The sequence below is a fragment of the Solanum dulcamara genome, chromosome 6 (genome assembly GCF_947179165.1).
Source record: "Solanum dulcamara chromosome 6, daSolDulc1.2, whole genome shotgun sequence".
Taxonomy (NCBI): domain Eukaryota; kingdom Viridiplantae; phylum Streptophyta; class Magnoliopsida; order Solanales; family Solanaceae; genus Solanum; species Solanum dulcamara.
In genome coordinates, this window is record NC_077242.1 from 13,632,189 (window position 1) to 13,650,248 (window position 18,060).

At 32.9% G+C, this 18,060-nt stretch overlaps 1 protein-coding gene across 1 annotated transcript; it reads left to right on the forward strand.

The window, feature by feature from the left end:
• Positions 1-12,018: 12,018 nt before the first annotated feature.
• Positions 12,019-17,529, forward strand: LOC129892155 (BTB/POZ domain and ankyrin repeat-containing protein NPR1-like). Its single transcript, XM_055967708.1, has 6 exons — positions 12,019-12,210; positions 12,350-12,446; positions 12,941-13,492; positions 14,695-15,451; positions 16,297-16,491; positions 16,942-17,529. The coding sequence occupies exons 3-6, from the start codon at positions 12,971-12,973 to the stop codon at positions 17,211-17,213; spliced, it is 1,746 nt and encodes a 581-aa protein (XP_055823683.1). The 5' UTR covers positions 12,019-12,210; positions 12,350-12,446; positions 12,941-12,970; the 3' UTR covers positions 17,214-17,529.
• The last annotated feature ends 531 nt before the right edge of the window (positions 17,530-18,060 follow it).

An 18,060-nucleotide genomic window follows, 5' to 3' on the forward strand; every position in this document is an offset into this window, starting at 1 on the left:
TTACAGGTAACCAGAGTTTCTCCCGAGTAAGTTATTCGAATATAATTCGAACAATATCTTTTATTTATTATTATGTACATTATTGACGTTAGACAAATATTAGAGTGCTCTTCATATTATTGTTTTACTCTATATTATGTGTTTATTTCATATTTATTATACTTGTGCGATATTTTTATCTCCTCCTCAAATTAAAAAATAAATTTAGTCGAAACATACAGTTGTGGATTCTGAAGTATGCTAATACCTTTTCTTTGGAATCACTTGAATCCCTTATCTAGAATCTATTGGTTTCGTAGATATTTTTTTTTATAATTAATTGATTTTCTAATTAACCTAAAATTAGGTGGTGACTCCTTAAAATAATATTTTTTTCTTTAAATTTTATTTTAAACTATTAAATTAATTTTTTTAAAATGAGCCCCACGACGTTGCGCCTTAGTTGCAAAAATAAGAATGTAACATGTCTCATTCGAGACAATGTGTTGAGGGGTGAAGCCAAATAGGCTAGGCTTGATTCATATGGTGTTTTAAAGATTGAGGGCAGGATTTGTGTGCCCAAGGTGTCTAACTTGACCAGATTGATTCTGGAGGAGGCACATTGATCTCGATATTCTATTCATTCGGGTGCGACGAAGATGTATCAGGACCTTAGCAACATTACTAGTGGTATGGAATGAAGAGGGACATCGCAGAGTTTGTGTCCAAATGTTTGACCTGTCAACAGGTCAAGTGTGAACACCAGCGTCTTGGAGGTACGACTTAGAGAATGCTTATTCCTACTTAGAAGTGGGAGCGAATGACCATGGACTTTGCTGTGGGATTGCCTACCACCGTGGGTAGTTATAATTCCATATGGGTAGTTATTGATAAACTGACAAGGTCTACCCATTTCATTCTAGTTCGGGTAAAGTATACGGCAGAGAAGCTAGGCGAGTTGTACATCAGCCATATTGTTTGGCTTCATGGGGTGCCGGTATCTATTTTTTCCGATTGGGGTTCATTGTTCTTCTCACTTTTAGAGGGCATTAAGCATGGTTTGGTACTAGGCTTGATATAAGTACAACTTTTCACCCACAGACTTATGTTCAGTCCGAGCAGACTATTCAGGTGTTGAAGGATACGCTTCGAGCCTATGTTATTGATTTTGGTACTAGATGGGATCAATATTTTTCCTTAGCGTACTTTTCCTACAATAATAGTTATTACTCCAATATTCAAATGGCCCCATTTGAGGCATTGTATGGTAGACAGTGTTAATCTTTTATTGGGTGATTTGATTCAGCTAAGATGGACTCTTTAGACACAAACTTGCTTAGAGATGCCATGGAGCAGGTTCGCATGATTCAGGACAGGCTCTTAACAACCCAAAGTAGGCAAAAGAGTTATACGGATGGTAGAGTTCGACCACTGGAGTTCATAAAGGGTGATATGTTTAGCTTCGAGTGTCACCCATGAAGGGCGTGATACAGTTCGGGAAGAAGGGAAAGCTTAGCCCTCGGTTCACTGACCCATTTGAGATTTTAGGCTGAGTGGGAGAGGTGTCTTATAGATTGGATTTGCCACCTAGTTTGTCAACCATGCATCCTGTGTTTCATGTTTCCATGCTCCAAAAGTATGTTCCGGACGAGTTCCATGTGATCTTCCTTGAGTTCGTTAGAGTTGGATCTATGTTTGACATTTGAGGAGGAGCATATAGTCATTCTTGATAGACATGTCCGTAAACTTAGAACCTAGGAGATAAGTTAAACGAAGGTGTAGTGGAGGCACCATTCAGTCAGAGAGGTGACTTAGGAATTAGAGGATGATATGCGTGCTCAGTATCCTTATCTTTTTGAGGCTTCAAGTACTTTCTTTTACTTTATGTTTGAGGACAAACATAGTTTTTATTGGTGAATGATGTAATGATCTTGAAGGTCATTTTTTAAAATTATTGAAAAATAACCATTTTACCTCTCTCGATAGTTGTCCCGAATCATTTCTGATCAGTGTTGGATATTGGTTTTAGAAAATTCTTTGAAAAGTTGTCCTGGGAGTTTTTGAAATTTTCAGAGGCTTAAAGTGTTCAAAAATGGTATTTGAGACCAACTAAAGCTATGAGTCTCAAAATGAAATTCCGTCAATTCCATCAGCTCCATAATATGGACTATGGTCCACGAGAGTTGATAAAATTAGATTTGGAGTTGCAACAAAGATTTGAGGTCTTGAGTTGTGAATTCTTGAAATTTTGATCATAGAGTTGAATTTGGTCAATGTTTGGAGTTTTGATGCTCATAATATAATTCCAATGACTCTGTTTTATTCGGAGAATGATGTTAGGCCTATGCATAGTTCTTGTGTATTTTTTGGAGGCTCCGAGGGTGTTTTGGTCTTTTTGAGGCTTGGAGTTAATTTGGTTGCGACTTGTTGGATTGTGGGTCAAGGAGACCTTGAATTTAAATTTTAAGGGTTCCATTGAGTCTGAAACGTCGAAATTAGTATGGTAGCATATATAATTTGTGTGTACGGAACTCCAGTCGAATTTCGAGGGTCTATTAGAAAGTTTGAAAAATGGAGTTTTGGAAATTTCTGTGATCTGGTGTATGCATCGCAATCGAGAGATAAGAGGTTCGCTTTTTCGAACTTCGCTTTCATGATGTCCCCTGCACTTTTGCGAAGCCAACTATTTTTACGGGGGTTAATTTCATGACTAGGTGTTGCTTTTGCGAGGGTCGCGATAGCGAGCCTGGAATCGCGATCGCGACACCTGAGAGGGGTTTAGCCAGGGTTTATACATTTTCACCATTTTTAAGTTTGTGAAGCTTGGGTAAGCGATTTCAAGAGAATTTTTGAGGCAAACATATTGGGTAAGTGATTTTAACCCATAATCTTCATAACTCATTACTTAATTGTGGATTTTAACTTGAAAATTGGTGATTTTGAATTGGTTAAATTGGAGTTTTTCAAGAACATTAGAAATTTATTTAAATGGTGATTATGATCTGATTTGAACTCCTTTTCAAAACGGTTTTCACAAATAAATTCCTAATGCTATGAGAAATGTTTTCATCCAAAAATTTCTAAATCTAGACCCCATTTTTCGAATCATATTTTTGAGTCATTATGACCCTTTTTCCCGAATTTCATATTTTTGGTGTCGTTGGACTCAATTTTTTATCGTGAATCATTATTTAACTTGATTATCATGTTTCAGAGTATATTCGAAAGGGGAAGACTCACATTATTGATTGATTGTGATTTTGACTAAGGCAAGTGAACTTTTAAAACTCTGTGAATCTTAGAGGATCCCAAATTTCCTTTCTTGTATGTGTTGGGGAGTAATGGGGATGAGGTTACAGGTTGAATTATTTTGTGAACTAATCTTAATTGATCAACGAGGTTAATAAAAGGTATTATGTGCTAATGTTGTTATTCAAACTGTGACATGTCGTGATGTTGATATCTATGTGTATTTGTTGAGATACTTTGATAACCTCATTGTGATTGCGGATTATTTGAACTTGTCATTTTCCTCATTACATGTATGAGCATGTTGATTGCATTTTGTTCTGGAACACTATGATTATATGGACATGATTGTGCGGCCGAGGTTATTTTTTATGGAGGATTGTGATGCCGAGTCCATTTTTGGCAGAAGATTGTGATGCCGAGATCATTTATGATGAGAGCTTGATGTGGTCATTGCCGACATGAGTGAATGATGCCGAGGTCATTTTCGGTGAGATTGTGATACCGAGGTCTTTGTCGGCGATTGCATACCTACATGATCATTGAGTATGCATATGCATTCCTGCATATTTTGTGTGGTAGACTTGATACTTTTACTTGACTTGCGATTAATTGTGAGTTATGACTTGTGACATTGAGTTGCGATTATGGACACTATTTGAACTGTTTAGTATGAATTGTTAGGTTGAGCTAATTTTCTGTGCAGGTTGTACCTATGAAGGTTTAGTTGGATTGGAAAAGAGCTCATGTATCCTATTAGATTTACTTAGTTTGGTTAGTTGGCTTGATAGGTATCGTGTTATTTGGTACTCACTCCGTGCTTCTACACTTGTATAGATTCTAAGCCCAGACAGTGAGTGTTCACTTTTCTGATCATCTGAAGCTTCCGGGAGACTGAAAGAGGTAGTTATTGACATCAAGCGGACTCTCTTATTCCTGTATTTTATGCTTTACTCTACTTGAGAGTCAAAGACATACTTGAGACTTGTATTTTCATTTTAATTTTGTTTTAGTGGCTTGTACATGTGATAACCAGTCTTTGAGGTTATTAAAGTTTGGAAGACTTCTGCTTTGTTTATTTACCTATCTATTTTAAACTGTTTCTGCTTTAATTTTCGCAAATGTTGAGTTTTAGGCTGATTTTTTCTATGAAAAGAAATAAGTGTCATCACACCCGAATTCGAATCGCGACACTTTTGAATAAAATTGATACCAAGTCTATAAATTGCTTTAAAAAAATCTAGCAAATATATCCTAAAAATGAAATTTACTTGCTTTTTTTTCTTTCTAAAAGTTACCTTAATATGATTGTCCCTACATGTTAACAACTTTCCAAAATCATACCAAGCAAGAAAGGGATAATTGCGTTGGAAATGAGAAGAGTTGCCATAGTTTATCCTGAAAATTGAAATAGAATATTTTGCCCTAAAGGCTAAAGTATGTCACACTATCAGCTGTCAAAGTAATAGTACTATGATCTGTGCAGTCACATCGAAAAGACTTTTCTTCATTTTTTGATGTTTGATATATATTTTAAGGTTCGACTAATTTTGATGATGAGATAAAATTATTTGAAATAAAGTGTTAAATTGATACCAAACATTTACATTCTGAAGGATAGTATTTGAGACTTCAAAATACTATATAAGATTTGATGATGACTCCTATATATACATGGCAAATGTTAAATTGATTTGCAAAAATAGGTAAATTTCTGTCATTACACTAATCTTAATCCTAAGTTGTAGCTTGTCCCACAAAGTTTCATGTGGTGTATCCGAAATATTTTATTGGTCTTCCTTATTTATACATACCTATTGTATAAACTACACTTGGATGTTGCCTTCTCATTGTTTCTTTATTATATTTATCTTCATTAATTATTATTTTTTTTTGGGGGGGGGGAGAGGGGAGGGGAGTGGGTTAATTACGAGCCGGAATTATTTGGCCATCTAATTTACCAAATATGTACAAAAGATATAGGTAGTTTATACTTTATACTAAATATATACATACTTATACACTGCATATGTTGATAAACTAATTGATCGAATGATATATATTGGTAACTTCCCCTAAAGTTCTCTTACCATTTGTACGTATTTCCTCAACGTAAATTGAATATTCGTCGCTCTTCATTTTCAAAGAGTGTGAATTTAGACTTATTAAGTGTAATTTATTCCTTATTAATCTTAAGAAAAAAGTACATATTATAGTACTTATCATGCAATTTCTTATATGCATATATAAATTATAAAAAGTTAATGAATCAAATTTAAATGGAGTAGTTTTGAAAATTGAACTAATTAATCAATGATAAGTGAGAAGTGGCAAATAAAGACTTTATCAGAATTGAGAAGAACGTGAAATGTTAGGTTATCGTTTGACCATAGATTTTAAAATATTTTTGATAAGTCATTTTTTTAGTGAAGTTTTGCGTGAATTTTCATCATGCATTTGATCATATATTTTGGTAGAAATATTATTTTTTTAAAAAAAAGATTTATACCCATAAGCTTGTATTATTATATTATAATGAACATGTTCCATGAAAAGTCATGACAACGAACTCAATTAATTTGAATCTGAAAAAAGAGGAAGAAAACAAAAGAAAATATTGTTGATTTCTGTACGAAAAACTACTATTACTAGTTGTAATTGAAAGCGACTTCAGAGAGCAAGTTCGGATAAAAACTGTATAAAATATGAATATAACTGTATAAATTTTATTCAACGGACTAGAACTGAAATTCAGTCCAAAACTATAAATGATGGGTGTTTTTATAAAAGATAAAAGTTTGGAGTGACTTTTTAAATTTTTAAAAGTTCCCAAATAATAGAACTTGGCCCAAATAATAATTTTCTCTAGTATTTAAAAATTTGAATTGTTTTCTAAAATTATTTGTCAAATAATAAAAAGTTATATAACTAAGAGCCCGTTTGGATAGGCTTTAAGTTGGTCAAACCAACTTATAAGCCCCTTTTTAGCTTTTGGACGTGTTTGCTTAATGCTAACTTTAAGTCATAAAGTTCTTAAAGTCAATCAAAAATGAAAAGTTAAGATTTCTAACTTTTTTTTCTAAGTGCTTAAAGTCATTTTGTTTGACCATAAAAATTACTTTTATATCTCTTATATTTTAACTAAATTCCCAAACTACCCTTTTTATTCTTTTAACCCTAAAATTCAAATACTTATTTTCAACATAAGCACTTTTATTCAAACACCCAACTGCTTATTTATAAAAATAACTTTCAGCATTTCAAAGTTCTAAAAGCGCTTCATATATAAAAGTTATTTTTTTTAAGCCCATCCAAACGGGCTCTAAATAATATTTGCCAAATTTTTCTACAAATATTTTTGAGAATATATATGGTCAAACAGGTCAAGTCCAATACTCGAAGTTTGATTTCGATGGCCTATGCGTTGTTTGTCTATTAAGTATTATTAGTTTGATTTATCGGTTTTCAATTTTTAAATACTCTAAGTCGATAACCAAACTAATAAGATATTTGTTATCGGTTTTCGGTTTATCAGTTTTCAATTTTTAACGGTTCGGTTTTCGATTTAACCAATAAAAAAAATTAAAACAAATATACGAATCCTAGAGTTGTCGTCGTTGCAACTTGCAAACCTTTGACACTGAACCTAAAGTGGCAAAGCCTAAAGGATAAATACTAAAATACTAAATATTAAATAGTATTATATAGTGATTAACTTATTATATATTTATATTAATATTTTTTGTTTGATATTTGTGTATGAGTAAAAAAAATTAAAAATTAAATTAGTAAACTATTATAGTCTTAATGGGTTATCGGTTTATCCAATAACCCAATATTATAAAATCAATACCGAACCGATAACCCAATAATTATTTTTTATAAAATCATTAAAAAACCGTTCACCCAATAATAATAAACTAATAATATTTTTTTCAATTCGATTTTTGCACACTCCTACTATTCATGTTGCTGCCCCACTCCTTTTCACACCGGAAAATAAAAATAAAGATCAATGTTGTGTTGTTTGTCTTGATGTGTCTGTCTACAAGTGTATTGTGTTAACCTTTTTATATTTAAATTTAAAAATAAAATACTTAAAATTATAAACAAAGTAAATTAAAAATGGAGATAAGATAGAATTTTATTCTAATTCATTGAATTTATAATGTATTCTTAAGAAATTTAATTTTCTCCTAATATTAGAAAAATATGATTATTTTCTTCAGGGATAAAATGAATAATCCACACTGATATAATGGCACTTCAAACTTCAATATATAGCAAACCCAAAAATAATCAAATCACACTTAAAACTAACTTCACAATTGCATAAAGTATCGTAAAAAAAAGGACAAAATTTCAAAATGTTCATAGTGAAAAAGTTGAAGGAAGGACATACACGTATAGTCAAGTATTGGGTTCCAAATGAAGAGACACAACTCTTTGATGGTGGCTTTTGGTGAAATTGGGTTGCTTCTGTCCGGAATAAAACCGGGTTCAAGAAAATAATCGAAAGGAAAATGTTAATAATATTAATATTAACGAAATAAATTTGGTCCAAAAAGATATATCAATTAGTCAGATTATTTGATTAAATCTAAATTTAAAATTGAGCGGAGAGATGATGACCGCCTAAATTATCATTCTTTTTCCAATGTCTGATTGTAGTAGAGGGTGCAAAATGGACTTATCGTACCTGGAACGGAATTGGCTCACCGGCTTGAACTCTATATGAGCTAGAAAAAAATGTTTCTTTACCTAAGCACATGAGTCTTGCTCTCCATCACCAATGAAGGATAAAGTCTCAAATGAACTTTTTCATTTTTCCTCCAATTTTAAATGTCTTATTTTCATCTATTTTGAGTTCTTTCATTTCTCATTCATATTACCTCCAAAACCCAACAATCCTCCATATAAATGAGGAATAGTTGTATGAAAAATATTGTGTGATTTGCAAATAAGAATTATTAACATTTGAATAATTAAGTTTTTTTTGAACTTTTCGTATTGAATGTGTATCATATATACTCGATTAATCGATAGATAAATATTTTTGAACTGTCGAATTTTAGTGTATACCTACATAATATACGCCACACAATTAAATTCTTAACTATCTTTGTTTCTCATTTTTTGTGTTGGTACACCGCGTGATTTCATAAGTGTGCAGAGAACAGACCTTATAAAATTTTCTTTGAAGCAACTTACACTTCAAACGTACATTGGTGATTTCTAAATGTGTCATCCTATAGATACACCATTTGATATAAAATGTATCAAATTTAGAAATCATTAAAAAGCCTTAATGCCTTATTTTTGTTATTGAACATTGTCTCATCATGAGAATGGATTACAAATTTATTTTGACAATGTTGAACTGTTGTCAATGACTTTGTTTGATATCCTTGAATTAAATTTTGAGATCTCTAATTTTATAGGTAGAGTTACTGTCACGATTGTTAGGACCGAAAATAATTAGGTGTTATGCGGAAGCTAGCAACACAAACCTCGAAAGACCATGAGTAAGAAGACAAATGAGAAATATACCAAAAGAGATACAAATATTTAATTTGGTTCGGTCAACCGACCTACATCCACAAGGGGAGATGAACAATCTACTATAAATATGAGAGTACAAAATATCGAGAGAAATAACCTCACACAATTCACTCAAAATAAAAAGAGGTTCACACAAGTGATAACATATCACTTGTGTCTCACAGATTCTCCCCCCACACAAAACTCTCAATGCCTCTTAGGACTACATTGTGAATGCTACCAAGTTAGAAGGAATAAGCCTCTATTTATAGAGTCATGTCAATTCAAAGGAGAGAAATGAGTTTGGATATATTGCAAGAAAAAGGACTAGCCAAATATGGAGACATTGTGTTTTCCTTTTACGAAAAGGAAAACTGAATTATACTAGAAAAATCAGGGCAAACACCCAACAACGATGACTTGCCATCGACCATAGTCTCATTTCCCTTGATGATCTTTCAACTATCTCTCTAGTTATGCCTTTTGTAAGCGGATCAGACACATTATCGTTTGAGTTTATATAGTTAATTAGTGAGAATTTCAATAGAGAGAAGTTGTCTAACGGTGTTATGTCTTCAACGTATGTGATGAGACTTTCTATTATACATAACTCTCCCAGTTCTTTCTATTGTCGTTTGACTATCACCGAGCATACATCTATGAGTCAACGATTTGAGCCATAGCAAAATATCTTCGAAGAAATTTTAGATCCGTCCAACTTATTCACCGATTTTATATAAGAATATAAATTCAACCTCTATTTTAGGATGGGCAATACAAATTTGTTTGGATGATTTTCAAGATATCTTCTTTACGGATTGTAAATATATATTCACTTGTAAATTTTAAATCCGTCTAACTGGTGATTCAATAGCAGGATAGTTATTGTAGTGCAATTTTTTTAAAAAAATATATTTTGAGTATCCCTAAAAGTCATTTCATTGTCATCTAATGATTTTGGTTGGAATTACTAATGTATAGAGTCAGTCTGCCTATAGCACAAGCTATACCTGACTGCTTACAATTCATGATGTATATAAGTCTTCTCAACAATTCAACATAGTCCAATTGAAGTTTACTTCCACCTTTATTTTTAGTAAGAGCAAGGTTTAGACCTTCTTGTTGTCTAAATCCTTTAACAACAAGTATTGCTTTATATTTATCAATAATGGCATTATCTTTTATTTTATTCTTGAAAATTCATTTGAAATCTAATGATTTATTTTCTGCAAAGAGATCAACCAATTATCAAGTATGATTGTTTAGTATGAATTTCATCTCACTAATGACCGCCTCTTTTCAATATTAAGCTTCTGAAGAAGTCACAACTACTTTTGAAGTTTGAGGCTTATTTTTTAACAAAATTATTAAAAAAATTGATCCAAAGATAGTAAAAGTCCTTTAACGTTTACTATGTTTTGAATTTTTCTTATCGGAAATATTTTTCTTTGTTTCTTTCCAATGTTATTTAGATCATTTGCTATACGATTCATATTTCTATTTATACGAATATATATTTTCAAAAAAATTCAATATTATCTTATACCATCACCTTATACTAAAAATGTATTTCATTTGAAAAGAAAATATTTCACTTTTTCTCTCCAAGCTTGTTGACCTTATCCAAAAGTCATAAGAGTATTTTAGGAAAAATAATGCAAAAATAGGCAACAAAGCATTCCAAAAGTAGATTCATCTCCACACTTTGTGTGTGTTTTCAGTTTGGAATTCAGGATTAAATTCGAGGTTTCGTTTATTCATCTCCGTTTGTGGCTTTGAATTTGTTAAAACTGCGATCGAGGTCCATTCCTTCCTCTCTTTTGTTTAATTTTGTTAAATATTTAATAGGAAGTTTAAGATTACTAGTTTTGTGCTCAAATACTTAATATCTTTGTTATGGCTTAAGGTAACTTGATTTAACTATTTATTTGTTTGCTTAATAATAACTTTTGGTTTAATCAAGATGAGTAGATTCAAATTTAAGGTATGATACACAAATCGAGGTCGCATTTATGCATTTTGATCGATGTATGTCGTCGAAGCTGAGTTCACAAGTTTGCGTCTTAGTTAAGACTAATAAAAGTTTAACAATTTAATTGATTCATAGACATAATTAACGATTATAATTTATTCAAGATTAATTTAAGTCAAATGTAAGTTAATAAAAACTATTGTGTTAGAATCACAAGACTCAGGGGTACCTCATACCTTCTCCGTGTCAATAAAATTTTTTATCGATTTTTATTTTTGCAGAACAAGAAAAATAGTTATTTCTTTTTTATTATGGATTCAAAAAGTTGACTTAGAACACAATAACTCAATTTCAAGTGACGACTCTGATATATAAATAAAATAATTTATTTTCAATAACGTCACTTCAATTAGAAAAACCCAATGAAAATGGGTGTGATAATATTGCCAACATATTTCTTTATAAGGAGATTCATATTAACCACTCTTATCACTTCTTATCATTTTGATATTTTTAATAAGTTGTGTTTTAACTTCGCTTTTGTATTTTTTGAATGCACCAATTTCTTCGACTTTATTATAATACTAATTAATTATTAAAAAATCATTAAAAATAAATATATAATTATTTTCAAATGTAGAATATTATTTTTCGATCGAACTAATAAAAAAATAATAGGGAAAATTATACTTTATGTCTACTTGCAGAAAATATATACATCACACACACGCAGAGCAATATAAAATATTATATAACATTATAACCAATTTAACTCATATTCGTGTATATGAAGTACCTTTTATACCCCTACCGTCCCGCCCCCACGAACACGGCTTGGGCCCGCCAATCACATCAAACTTTGCCTTTCGTCGTACTAATCCCTTATTCCCCACCCAATGGCCTCGAAAATTAAAGCCAAAATAGACCACACCTTATGAATTAAAAAAAACCATCTTAATTTAACAAAATTAAGGTGTTATAAATCAAAGTGATGATATATACTGTAATGAATATAGGTTGTGGTGTAATGGTGAAATCGTTTCACTCTTAATTATAAATTTTGAATTTGAGCTTCGAATATAAAAAAAATTATGTTGGAAGCACCACCCCGAATGAACTTTATAGTGGGCGATTCGAATTTAGTCAACATTCTAATGAAGCCTCTCAATACTAGGCGGAAAAAAAAAGGATATATACAGTAGACATATATTTATTAAAGTATTAATAACTTGATACATGCACCCTGCACAACTCAGTATCATTATTCACTACTAGTATTCCTCTTTTCATATATATGTTGCAATGCAATATTCTTTTTCATTTTACTCTCTTTTTATAGTTTTCACCTTTTTTTTTTCCAACTCAAAATCATTACTCACTTCATTCTGTCACTGCAAGCAATCACTTCTTGACTAGTTTTTGGGTCAAACAAGAGATTTAACAACTTTCTTTCACAATACAAATTTGGGGTAAGCACAATCACATTCTTTGTTTGTTTTTTTTTTTTTTTTTTTTGTTTTTTTTGTTTTTTTTGCTGTTCATGTTTATGCCAAAATTATGGGATTTCACCAGCAGTGAGGGCTATTATGTTCTTTTTTTGGCTTGCAGGGTGTGAGATTTTGGGCCAAGATGATGCAACGTTGACCTGTTGACTTTAGTGCTCAGCTTTTTCAGATTCTTGAAGACTTTTATGTTTTCTCTTGAGGTATTTGCCTGGTTTGGGGAAATGGGTAGCTTAAAGATAGCATCTTGATGCTCTTAAGAAGGGGTTGAAAAAAAAAGGAGTGATATTTCCAATTCTCTCATTTCTCACTGTTCAGTTCAAGCATGTTTTCTGAGATTTTGGGCTAGCGTTGACTTATTGACTTTACCATTGTTGACTTATTCATTGATGTATTTGCTCTGTTTGGGAATTGGGTAGCTTAAAGATTGATTTTTGGTGTTGTTAAGAAGAAGGTGTAGGTTTTGGGAATCAAGAAAAGTTGATTTTTAGCCTACCCTTGAAGTCCATTTGTGTTTTGGCTGTTCTGAGCTAATGATATGTTTCATTTCTGTCTTAAAACTTCACTTTGGATGATAAGATGGAAATAGAAAACTAATTTTTTTGGTGGATTCATTTTCTTGATGCTAGGATTTGGAGTCTGAAATCATTAAATATTTGATCATGCTGAGCTTATTAGTGATTTCTTGTTCTCTCAGGAATGAATTCTTGCTAGTTAAATTACCATAATGGAGAGTAGCCACGAGCTTTCATCATCCCCGAGTTTTGCTGCTTCTTCTAATGTATCAAATGGGTGCAGTAGTCTCCAGGAACCAGGACCAAGTGTTGATCATTTGAGTAATTTATGTGGTAGTCTTGAGAAACTCTTGCTTAATCCTGAATATGACTACAGTGATGCAGAAATAGTCGTTGAGGGGATTAGTGTTGGCGTTAATCGCTGTATATTGGCTGCACGAAGTCAGTTTTTTCATGAAAAGTTTAAGGGGGAGAATGAGAATTCCTTGAAAGATGTGAAGCCTAAATATTTGCTGAAGGATTTGGTGTGTGTTGCCTCAATTAGCTATGAAGTATTCATGGTCTTCCTGAATTATTTATATACTGGAAAGATTAAGTCGGCTCCTTCAGAAGTTTCGAGTTGTGTTGATAATGCTTGTGCTCATGATGCTTGCCGCCCTGCCATCAATTATGCAGTGGAACTCATGTATGCTTCGTCCACTTTTCAGATAAAAGAACTCGTTATGGTCGTAGAGGTCAGTGTTTGCTATGCTGGTTAAGTTCTATATATGCATTTGACTCTCTTTCTTGGACTAATCATAGAACTATCCTTGTGATACGGTTTCTTCAACAACACGAAGCATACCAAATATAAATCAGATGCTTGATTTAGACACAATCTTTTCAGATATGTATATAAGGATTTCTCTTGAAAATGCTGATGTCCAGAAAATATTTCCATTTTTCCTAGTATATCAGCATATAGACAAAAATCTTCATCATTTAGGAGTCATCGTTTCTGTCGTAACATATTATAATTGATCACATTTTATTTCATTAATCAGCTATCCAACAAGAGAATTTATGGAGTGAATTCAAATTTCTGAACTGTCTAAAGACATGAACTCCTACTTAGGGGCAGATTTAGTATGTAAGTTATGTAGTCATCCCAACCCAATATATTGGTTCAAACCCTGTATAATTGTTAAAAAATCAACTAAATAAGTACAAATAATAGATTTCTAACCCGATAAATCAATTGAGCTATAGTAGAATTCTAAACTCGAACCCATAAAGTTCAAATCCTTCATTTAAAAAAAAAGTTCAAAGCTTGAATTTGCCTCTTGTCCTACCTACTATGCCCCGCAGTCAGTTATAGCTGCTTTGGACCTCAATATGCAGATTTCTATCTCAATCTGGATGATGGCCTTAAGGGGACAAGTAGTCCCACATTAGTTCTTAAATTTGACAGAGTGGAAGTAATTTTACCATCAAAAAGCTCAAACTATTGCTATTTTTGTCCGATTTTAGGAAATAACTCTAGGAAATATAGCATTCATCAAGTTTAAGTGATGTACATTTACTAAATTGCTGATCAATGAATCCTGTTGCAGATAAACTCTGTCTGCCATATGTACAGTTTGAGACTTAAGATTAACATTCTGCATGAGTTAGGGTCCGATCGATAAGTGGGATGTGACAGCTAGTACGAGTTGTATGATTTTATTGCTTTTTCCATGAAAATGAGTCTCAACAGCTTACTACGGTCCTGAGCTATTTTAGTTCTATGTATATTTCTTGATTATACAGTAAAGGACTTGCTATTGAATTTATAGTGACATTTGTACTAGATAGGAAATGACACAAGCTTTCCATGAGAATTTTAATGCTTCTAACTTTGTAGTTACATTGTTTTTTATATCTGAAGAGTTCTGATTAATGTTCTGTTTGAGTGCAGCGCTATCTCGTCAACTTTGTTGACAAGGCTACTCCAGAGGATATAATTCCTATACTTTTAGTTGCCTTTCACTGCAAATCTAATCAACTTCTTGAGCACTGCATCCAGAGAATGGCTCGATCTGATCTAGACAATGCTACTCTTGAGAAAGAACTTCCTCATGAAGTTTTGACTGACATAAAAGCAAGGCGCCTCAAGTTTCGGCAAGGGACTGAACAGGATTCAATAGAAGTGGACTCCTTGAGTGAAAAGAGAATTAGGAGGATTTTGAAGGCTCTGGAGTCTGATGACATTGAATTGCTAACGCTACTCCTGGAAGAGTCAAACGTCACTTTAAACGATGCTTGTGCTCTTCATTATGCAGCTGCCTATTGCAACCCCAAGGTTGTGAATGAGGTACTTGAGCTGGGTTTAGGCGCTGATGTCAACCTTCAGAACTCCAGAGGATATAATGTCCTTCATGTTGCGGCTAGGCGAAAGGAGCCATCAATAATAATGGGACTACTTGCAAAAGGAGCATCCGTCTTGGATACTACACGCGATGGACTGACAGCACTATCCATATGCCGTAGATTGACTCGGCTAAAGGATTACAATGAACCAACGGAGCAAGGAAAGGCAACTAATAAAGACCGCATATGCATTGATGTTTTGGAGAGAGAGATGATTAGGAATCCTATGATTGGGAGCATGTCTTCTTCATCATTGGTGTTGGCTGATGAGTTACTCATGAGGTTGCTTTTATTTGAAAATAGAGGTAACTTTGTAAAGTTATGTTGAAGTGAACTGTCTTAGTGATCCAGTAATCAGCATTTCTTATACTTATCAAAACCTATCCAATTTAATTTAAATCACACGCTTGGTATTGTTGTTTATATTAAGCAAATATATAGATGCTTATGCATTCCTGTGTGCTCTGATTGCCACTAAATTTTGCATCAGACGCTAAGATTTCAGATGGAGTTTCTAGGTAAGTTGTTGAAATTGCATTTGTGTTGCACAGCTACCCCATTTTCCTGGGAAACAAACTATTTTGTGTCTGTTTGTCCAAGATCAAACAGAATTCACTGAAACAATAGTTGTAGATAATGATCTTTAAAAATGTGCTTGATGTGATGCTTGAACTTAGTTTGTGATGATGCTACCTGTAGTCCCATATAACAGCAAATTGAAGAACTACATTCCCTGCACTTAATTCTGTGTTTTCTGTCTTCTTTGTGTAAGAGGTATTGGTAGGAAGGAAAAATAAGAAGCTATTACAGGTTTTTTCTGCTTATACTACAGTTTTAAACTGAAGCAGAAGCAAACCCATCACAGATGCTAGGGAAATTCTTCTCGGTGCTCATTATGACTGACAGATGGGCAAGTGTGGTCAGTAGAGTTGCACTGAAGAAGCCAAAACTATGGAATAAGAAAGACTAATAAGCTTTGTTGTTGAAGTTGTCGGTAGACTAATGTTTTATCAGTCAGAATAATACTCATGTTTTATAATTATGGGGTAATAAAAATGTTAGAAGTCTATTTGGTCTTAGGCTCTGTATCTTTCTCTTCTCCTCGACTTATGTTATTTGAATTTAGCTCCTAATTTGGCTTTTCTCGCAGTGGCATTGGCTCGAATGTTATTTCCTCAGGAAGCCACGCTAGCTATGGAAATAGCACATGCTGACTCAACCTCAGAGTTTACTGGCCTTTCAGCAACAAATGGCTTATGCAGAAATCCGAGGGTTGACTTGAACGAATTACCATCTGAGCAAGTGAAAAGACTCCAAGAGCGGCTGGTCGCACTGCTGAAAACAGGTGATAGTAACTCTCTGTCTTCTTGATTCAGTATTTAAACGAAGGAGGAGCCAGCGTTCCTAAAGGAGATATTTGAACTTTTGAAATTGCAAATTATAATGATTGAGTGATGGAACATATCTTGCATGTTTATAATTCACATAAATCTTCCTTTTGGTCCTACTAGGCTTGATACACTTTTTCAATACATATTTTATTCGTCAGTTTCTTACTTAATTGATTATTGAAACTTTCAAGTCATTTCTGCCTCTAGGAGATCGCAGAAACAGTATTATAGTTGCTAGATATAACTTGTATCCCTTTCTCCATATATTTTGGCTTCAACAATGGCAAAACATAAGCTGGACGTTGTACATGAATGTCATCCAGGCTTTCCACTTCCCCATAATAAGTAGGATAAGTGTTTTTACATGAATAGTCTTTCTAAATATTGTGTTTTTAAAATGGCAGTGGACACAGGTCGACGTTTTTTCCCGAACTGCTCCGAAGTTTTAGATAGATTAATAATACTGGAGGATGACACACTAGATTCGTTGATGTTAGAAAGTGGCACCCCTGAGGAACAAAGATCAAAGAAGATGCGATACACAGAACTAAAGAATGAAGTTATGAAGGCATTCAACAAAGACAAGGCTGAAAAGTATTGGGCGGGCTTCTCTACGTCTTCCTCCTCTTCATCTTCTCCAAAGACTAATGTCAGTCACAAGATTAGGAAAAAGTAGGTCCTTTATATAGCTAAAGTCATGAGCTTAACATGTTTGAGCTCCATATACAATAGTAATCTTTCTTTTGGACAAGTATAATTGAGACAAATCATCATGTAGAAAAGTACAAAGAGTGGATTGATTGTGGGGGTAACTATATATAGGGGAAAGAGGAATAAAAGTAGGTACAGGAATGGTTTTGAATGATGATTGTTAGTTTATGGTGATATATATAGAAAATGATCTTTTGATCGAACGTGTTTTGATAGAGGTGAATTTAGAATTTGAAAGTTTATGGATTCTAGCGATCCCTTATTTGGGATCAAACTCCTAATCCTATAGTATAAATGGGTTTGCAACTTATTATATATAGTACGTATTTAGTGAATCTCCCCACACATATAAAGTGTTTGGTCTAAACTCTAAAGCTATTAAGTTATGTTGAACTTATACAATAAACTATGTCTCTGCCCTTGCACATTGATATTCATAGTTGATTTACACTATACATAAAACGATTTGTTCAATTATCAACATTTGATCTTATTGAACATACACAATAAAGTACCAAAATAAATCGAACATTAATTTTCACCTACTCTAGATTAAATTATCAAGAGTTAGATTTTCTCTCTCCTCTGTTTAAACACTGTCTCTGCCCAGTAATCTCATAATATTTTAGGTAAAAATGTATATTTTTACAGTAACAAATGTGTGTACGCAAAATGAAATGGTCTAAAAACATGTTACTGAGATCTAATCAGTCTTTCATCTAAAATCCATCAAAATAAGATCAATCAACATGTTATTGAGTTCATCGTATAAATATCTAGTGAATTTCTTAATACATATACATAATATCTAA

Excerpts from the sequence above, each read along its gene's own strand:
- LOC129892155 (XM_055967708.1), top strand. The coding sequence starts at position 12,971 with ATGGAGAGTAGCCACGAGCTTTCATCATCCCCGAGTTTTGCTGCTTCT. Across the intron at positions 13,493-14,694 it reads AACTCGTTATGGTCGTAGAG|CGCTATCTCGTCAACTTTGT; the intron begins GTCAGTGTTTGC and ends GTTTGAGTGCAG. Across the intron at positions 16,492-16,941 it reads GGTCGCACTGCTGAAAACAG|TGGACACAGGTCGACGTTTT; the intron begins GTGATAGTAACT and ends TTAAAATGGCAG.